General features: G+C 33.0%; 2 protein-coding genes across 4 annotated transcripts; both read right to left on the reverse strand.

Annotated features, from left to right (window-relative positions):
* Positions 1 to 3910: 3910 nt before the first annotated feature.
* Positions 3911 to 5779, reverse strand: LOC109588302 (uncharacterized). 3 transcript variants are annotated; one of them, XR_002188066.1, is made up of 8 exons: positions 5482 to 5779; positions 5300 to 5424; positions 5064 to 5230; positions 4910 to 5019; positions 4681 to 4831; positions 4453 to 4633; positions 4345 to 4410; positions 3911 to 4294 (listed from the first exon to the last, which is right to left on the reverse strand). XR_002188066.1 is itself a non-coding variant. In XM_020004471.1 (8 exons), exons 5-8 carry the CDS (start codon positions 4684 to 4686, stop codon positions 3972 to 3974), a joined length of 576 nt encoding a protein of 191 aa, XP_019860030.1. In that variant the 5' UTR covers positions 4687 to 4831; positions 4910 to 5019; positions 5064 to 5256; positions 5300 to 5424; positions 5482 to 5779; the 3' UTR covers positions 3911 to 3971. The 3 variants fall into 3 exon arrangements, 1 of the variants encoding a protein (XP_019860030.1); XR_002188065.1 differs by having other exon boundaries at positions 4893 to 5019; positions 5064 to 5256; XM_020004471.1 differs by having other exon boundaries at positions 5064 to 5256.
* Positions 5780 to 6134: 355 nt separating this feature from the next.
* LOC109588303 (uncharacterized) lies at positions 6135 to 6738 on the reverse strand. The gene is made up of 4 exons (XM_020004473.1): positions 6562 to 6738; positions 6437 to 6511; positions 6277 to 6384; positions 6135 to 6227 (listed from the first exon to the last, which is right to left on the reverse strand). The coding sequence occupies exons 1-4, from the start codon at positions 6731 to 6733 to the stop codon at positions 6187 to 6189; spliced, it is 396 nt and encodes a 131-aa protein (XP_019860032.1). The 5' UTR covers positions 6734 to 6738; the 3' UTR covers positions 6135 to 6186.
* Positions 6739 to 7789: the final 1051 nt, after the last annotated feature.

The raw sequence follows: 7789 nt of genomic DNA on the forward strand, positions 1-7789 counted from the left end.
AAAACGTATATACATTGAACAGTTATAAGCCAAAAAACATAAATGTGGTAAACAAAACTACAAATAATTGTATACTAAGATGGTTTAAAATGAAACATCTTCATTTTAGTACAAAGTATGACTTTGGTTGACTATTGTATATTTCTGTGGATTTTTAGACTTATGGTTTTGAATTAACAAAAGCAAAATGATAAAATAGTTTGACATTTAAATTGCATTAGAAATGTAGAAATAATAATGCAAAACTTTATAAAAAAACAAAAACTGGTTTTGCATCTCACAATTTCTTATTGAGTGGTCCCTATAACTTGCCATGTCTAGTTCAAGCTTGCTATGTTTTTGCTGAACTCTGTTTTCATTTTATGCCTCCATGTGATGATTTTTTCTGATTCTTTTTCTAAACAGTAAGCTAGAAGTGATTTATTTCTATTGCAATAAGAGTCTTATTTGTATAGGTATACCTATCAAGCTGTTTTTAATATCACTTTTAATGTCAGTGCTAATTGCAATGGCTTTCCAACTCCAATAGAGCTTTCTGTCAGATGCAAGAAGTAGCAGCAACAGTTCACTCAGTGGTACTTGGCCTATTACTATTTAGGTAACTACTTTATCAGATGCTAACAGTACACATTATAATCATTTCACTATAGGACAATGTCATGCATGAAAAGCAAAGTATCACTCTACAGCAGCTACCAAGCAATACTGCAGTGCAGTATAGGCTAACGCTACCAGCAACTCCTAAACTTTCTTGTAGTTGTTTACAGATTAATAGATTTACTCACCTTATTCTAGAAACAGGAGAGTTTTAGTATGTACTATATTATCATAGTGCCAGACATGGGGTAATTGTAATGGTGGGTTTTATGGAGTAAACGTTTGATAAGCAGTGTTGTCTCTTTGTGACAACTTTTTATTACATTTTTTGTAACACTTATGCTGTACAAAAAGTTAGAGCTATTTCTGACAAATTTTTTTGAGTAACATTTTAAAAATACACAAGGGTAATATAGCCCATGGTTTTTTTTCCAAAAAATGGCTACCAAATCACCCCAAATTTTTATTACATTTTCTGATACATATTGATGTCCTTATGCTGTGTAGCAAGTTTGAGCTAATTCCGACTTCAATTTTTCAAGTTACAGCCATTTTAAGAAAATGCCAAAAATCTAGCCCATGGTTTTTTTCAAAAAATGGCTCCAGAATCACCCCAAATTTTTATTACATTTTTTGATACATATTGATGTCCTTATGCTGTGTAGCAAGTTTGAGCTAATTCCAACTTGAATTTTTCAAGTTACGGCCATTATAAGAAAATGCCAAAAATCTGAAAAATACCCATGGTTTTTCCAAAAAAATGGCTCTGAAATCAACCCAAATTTTTGTTACATTTTCTGATACGTAGATGTCCATATGCTACGTAGAAAGTTTGAGTTGTTTCCGACAATTGCTTTTTGAGTCATGACCTTTTTAAAAGCCAATTTTTGAAATAAGCAAAACTTATAGCAATCTCACCAGTAATACAGTACCCCATCTTTACATGATGTTGCTCCTGAACTGAACTGATTATTTACATAATATTTTGTAGTAACGAAACATCCTTTTTCTGTGACAAATTCCTTTCCATTTGTGCCAGTAATAAAATTCAAAGGATCTTCTCTAAAGCTCTAACTCTTAATCCTTTCCAAGTATCAAATAGCTGCTTAGTGGGTAATGAGTCAATGATGGAGCCTAGTGTTGCAATGGAAGCTATAGAGCCTCAAGTGTGCCCAATAGAGAAACAAAAGTGTCTTCCAGTTGAACCAGTTTTACGGCAAAAATTTGAAATGTAAGCTGATGTTGCATACTTGCATGGTTTATTTTTAGTTATTTGACATTTTCAATGATTGTGAGATATTTGTGTTTCTGCAACTGTGACTGTCAGATGTTGGATTATATAAATGAAGGAATACTCCTCCTTGAGAAGAAACTAGGGAACACATCCACTCCAGTACATTATTATGCTGATAATAACAATGTGGCCTTTGACACTAGATACTTTAAAGTTTCAAAATGTTATCCAGATTCCACAATGACCTTATACTCAACCGGAGCTGATCCTGATATTACTGTTCCATGCACTGTAACTAACAGTGAGGGCTCAATACTTTAAAGTGTCACCACTGAAGTTCAAGATTTGGATCAAGTGTCTTTTTTTTGGCGACAGAGTTTTTTGATCGCTCCCTATTCTGTGACATGTGGGCACTGGATGACGTCTCTGTTTCTCTTAAGTAAAATGGATGGTTGCAAAACCTTGTTTGTTCCCTAATTATTGTATAGCATTTTTCCTTAGTAACTACACTAAAACTAGAGGAAACATTTTAGCAGTTTTTAAATAACATTCATTGCTGGGGGCATAGGTTCATAAATATCATCAGGTGATGTTTTACATTCTGCATATGCTTCTTAATTTTTATTTATTTTTTTGTGAATTTTGTATGGTTCACATTTCACAGACTTGCATTGGAATATTATCATCACTTATATCATTATATTTGGTAAGTGGCGAGTCATAAGATAATGAGCTAACTTTGTTTGCTTGTCAATAGCATATAAACTTTTCTTTCTAAAGGGAAAACAATAAAACTAACACTCATTATAGTTAACTATACTTTATAAAGCAATTGAATGATTGATATGAATAATAACACTGGCAGGTAGTAGAATACACAATACACCTATACTAACACACTTAGAGCAACAAGCGTGGTGAGTCAAATAACAGTATTGGATGTGTCACTATTAGCAGTGATGAATGAATCATTAGTGTTAAATGCATTGTTATTTGAAGGAAAGCAAGTTGATGGTTGTGGCAGCTCTAGGGTCCCATTAACAATAAATGTCCATTTTCTATATCCATTATCAGTATAGGCACATACACCAAAAATATAAAAAGATGTATCAATGAGATCAGTAATTATAATAAATTTATTGCTATTGGTTGAGTAAAGAGATGCACTATTTGAATACCAATATAATTATCTAGCATTGAATATGTAGATTATTTATTTAAATCAACGGATTGTCTTAAGAAAGGAATGCTAAGAATGTTTGGTAATTGATAATAATAATATCATTATCTAGCATATAGAAAATAGTATAAAAACAACAACAGGTTCAATGACCAGTGATGATATTATTTGACTTGCAATTATTGCAGTATTTATAGTAGCTACAGCTGCACCTTCAACCATTGGTGGTCTGTCTGTCCATTCTTTTCTGAAAGTGTGGCTGATTTTTACAATTTAAAAATAGAAACCGTTTGCCACTATATACATTCACTTCGTACATAAAAATAATGGGATATGGCACACTTTTCACCATTAAAATAAAGCCCATACTTATCAGCTAGTATGCTTCCTGTAATATGTGAGTAAGCTACAAAGGCTGCTAATGTAATCAGTATAGCACAGTTTTAAGTCTAATCCAATGAGTATCTGATATAGTTCAGTATAAGTGACATCACAAAACAGCACAGTGTTGCTAATACTAATCAAGGTGATCCTGTTATAACTATTTTTGTGTATAATTAGATGCTGATTCTTCAGTCAGAACTGCATGCATCTCCATCATATACTGCTAAACCAACAAATATGCTAAAACTAATAATAATGTAAAGGCAAAAACAGCGGCTAATACTGATGGATTTATCAACCATAAAAACCGCATATTATGAGACATGTAATATTCCCAGTTCATTTTTAAAAATACCAATAGTGGACTCTGTTCACCTATCAAAAAGCATTTGCTTTAGTGTCTGTGAAAATGACAACTGTACATTGCTTTGTGATGCCAATTAATTACTGTTATTCTTATTATTACTATTAATATTAATATTACTATTATTCTGTCATTCATGATTGCATCAATGTATAGTCATTTCAATAATTGAAGTACTTTTAATCAAATATATACATTATTAGAAATACTTTTTAGTCTGTTGTAAGAAAATCATATTTTTGTATTAACTCATTAGCTAGTTTAATTGTTCTTAGAGTATCTTCCTCTCTGAGTATATCTAACAATATACCAAATACTTTTCCATCCATACAAATGGAACTCAAAATGATGAGAAGCAATTCATCCATTCTTTCAGCGTCACTTTCTTGTGCAACTATTCTTCTTTTTTCTCTAACATTTACAATTTTGTATTGAAGCAATTTATCAACTAAGAAGTGAATATCAGTCCCACAATCTTTTATTAGAGAAGTACATTCTGTCATTACTCTGTGAGCAATATCAGATCTAAATGTACCTATTAATTCAGTGATTAGTGTGTTATTATGTTAATATTAACCATAATACCTTCTTCAGTCTCTCTCCTGGTTTGAATGATAGTAGCAGTAGAAGACCTTGAGCTAGTACTGTCTACTACACAAACAAATAATTTCAGTTTTAAAATCATACACTAACTGATTGATGGAGTGGGTGGAGGACACCGGTCAATATAGATTGTCATTGAAGGATCTATTCCAGTTAGTTTAATGGGACAGTGAAGCGGCTTTTTAGCAACACCAATTTCAGCATACACTGATATACTGCAGGTTGCATATGAGGGAGTTAATGGAAACTGGTTAACTCTTGACTCAAACAACTACATGTGCATATAAGAAAGGAATATTTCTGACTCCTGGTACTTACTTTCATTGGATTTCTGATAGGATTAACAGTCCATCCTACCTGCTGTACGATGTGTAGTGTCAAATTCTAGAGTTCCATTTTGTTGAATAAACTTAAATGAGTCAACAACATCATCATATTCAATACTTGATGAGTGCTTGCTTTCTAAATGCTACGTGAATGTAAAATACAATGAATAATCAAAAGTTGTATGTGCTGGCATGTGTACATACAGTGTATACTTTATTACCCTTTTAAGAACTTCCAAATCTCTAACAACAGAATACATTGCTTTCCAATGACCAGCTTCTTTCTTATCGTAGTACATCATTCCAGAATACAATGTATCATGAGAAGGTGCTGTAAAAGTATATGCATGAATTATTGTAATACATATAGAATACCATTATTGTCTGAATGAAAATAATCAGTAGAAGATTGTAGTGATTTATCATCATTCCTTGCTAGACACTGTTCACTGGATACAATAGCTTTAGCTCCATCAGAATTACTTAGTACATGATCTGACTGTTGGTTTTTCAGTAGTATGGGATTCTACCTCATGGACTAACTGAGATGGATCATCATTAATTGAGACTATAAGGTAAAACATAACATGCAGTATACATGATACAGTTACATCATGAGGCGGTGTAGTGTTTGCTGACAGAGTGGTTCCTCCTCCACTACTATTCTCTCCTGCTCCATTACTGCTATCATTAGGTGTGTCTCCATCAGTCTCCTCCTCACTATCATTATTTGTTCCTATACATCATACAAACACATCAACAGTAATTTATTAATACAAACACTATTGTATACCTTGAGTTTGTGTATCATTCTCCGACCCATTCCCACCTCTATTAGGTGTGCTCCATTACCAACATGCCCAATACCAAGAGCACAGAATTCATCACGTTCAATAGAACCATAACTGCTCCCTACACTAAAAAGATCCTCCTTCAACTATACTGAACTGGTAAGCATTGGGAGACTTCAGTGAAGCTCTGACAAACTTGAGGCAACCAGTCTGACTAGTGTTCCTCAGATCCAAACTATGTTGTAGCTCTATTACCAGTGGTTTTAATAGTGCCTTAGATACTGATATTGCATATACTGCACTCACTATAGCACAGTACCTTTGGGTACCTTGAAATTACCACCAGCTAGTGCAGTAACAGCTACTTCAGTATCCTTGGACACTGCTCCTTGAGGACACTCTAATCTGAATCCATGCTTCTCCCACTGGATCGAGTGAGACCTGTCTCCTTGTAGGACAAAGAGCTTCTGTCCAGCTATAATGACACTAGAGTCTAGCGAATCTGAAACAATACAGGCACATCATATCTAATACCAGTACAGTACACATACAATCATTCCCATGTGTACTGTACATGTACATGTATATAAATAATTTACCCATTGAAGGGATCAGGTAACTAAATTGTAGTCTAATAGAACTAGTCTTTTTGATGGATTGTTCCTCTAAGGATGTGACTCTTTCCTGTAGTTGTGACTTCTCCTTCATTAGTTTGGTTGTATACAATTCATTATTAGACACTTTAGCTCTAAGGTCTATAAGTTAAAAAATAATATTATTGATGATGATACACTAACCAGTAATGATCTGTTTCTCATTCTGTAATTGTTCCTCTACTTGTGATGTCAGCTTGGCTATAACTTTGTCTTTCTCAGAAATGTCAGTTTTGAGATTTTGATTGTCATCTAAACAATAAACAAATCCTAATACATTGCTGTGTGTATATAGTTAACTAACCAATAATGATCTGTTTTTCTTTAAGATATTGTTCCTCCAAATTGGCTATTTTGAGTTTCAGTTTCTCATAATCTTCTGCATTAATAAAAGTCTCTCATCTAATATTATGCTGATGATACACTGACCAGTAATAATTTTTTTCTTCTCCTCTACTTGTGTCTTCATTCCCAATATTTTAGTTACATATACTTCACTATCAGCAACTTTAGCTTCAAGCTTCTTATAATCTTCTATTATCAATAAAAATGCAAAGATAGAAAATAAAATATTTATTGCTTGAACAAATTTGCACTGCATGTATAATAGCCCACAAATACATGTACTATGATTATTGCTAATGATACCATATATGGTAAGCAGAGCTCACTCTACATCAATCTCATTATTTCTAATGCATGGACAATTTGACCTAAATTGAGTACAGGATACTATTTCCATTCAACATTGTCTAATCCACTAGTATTATAATGTAAACACTAAACAATGCACATGTAAACAACAGTACAACACAAAGGTACCAAATTCAAGAGATAATTTATCCTTTTCTGCTTGCTCAAGGAGAGTGGTAGCATCATTAATTAGCTGAGTAAGTGTTGCCTTTTCTTGAAGAAGCTGTTGCTGCTCTTTGTCTTGATCTTGCTGTATCTGCTCCTTCTCTTTTATTTCTCTTTGAAGCTGTTCCTCATAGAATTCTTTCTCTCTTTCTAATTGAAGACGATCTTGAAATATTTGAAGCTGTTTTTCTGTTCCTAAATTCTCCCAATCACTCAGTATCCTTCTTCTTAGTTGATCTTGATAGTGGTCCAGAGGTATTACATTGGCAGACCAACCAATATCACTAGTATATCCTATACAGTAACAAAATAGTACAGATTACGGTCATCTAAACCATTTTATTTTATGGCTAAAAAAATTGGAGTAAAGTTTTGGCGAATTTGGCATATTAAGGTCTGTTTGCTGAAAATTGAATTCTCCAATTTGATAGGGCTCTGTAGCAGCATGCAAATTTTGTATTCTACCCTTTAAACCTGTTTTAGAGTCGATTTGCTGAAATTTGAGAATTCAAATTCTTTAGTTATACAGTATATTAAATGCAATTTTTAATGATTATCATTGCATATTCAATGTACCATAGTAAGTAATATTTTTACTTTATGAGCCATATGGTATACTTACTGAGTTCAGTAACTGCTGTATCAGTGTAATGTGTATCTCCTCCAAACTCTATAATCCAGTTAGTTGTTGGAGTTATACTCCACACTGATAGAGAATGCCAGAATCTATTAGTGACATCCACTGGTAAATTAATCAATCAAAATTACAACATCTTGCTAAAATTGTAACTGTTTTATT

The sequence above is a fragment of the Amphimedon queenslandica genome, unplaced genomic scaffold (assembly GCF_000090795.2).
Source record: "Amphimedon queenslandica unplaced genomic scaffold, v1.1 AMPQUscaffold_12180, whole genome shotgun sequence".
Lineage (NCBI taxonomy): Eukaryota > Metazoa > Porifera > Demospongiae > Haplosclerida > Niphatidae > Amphimedon > Amphimedon queenslandica.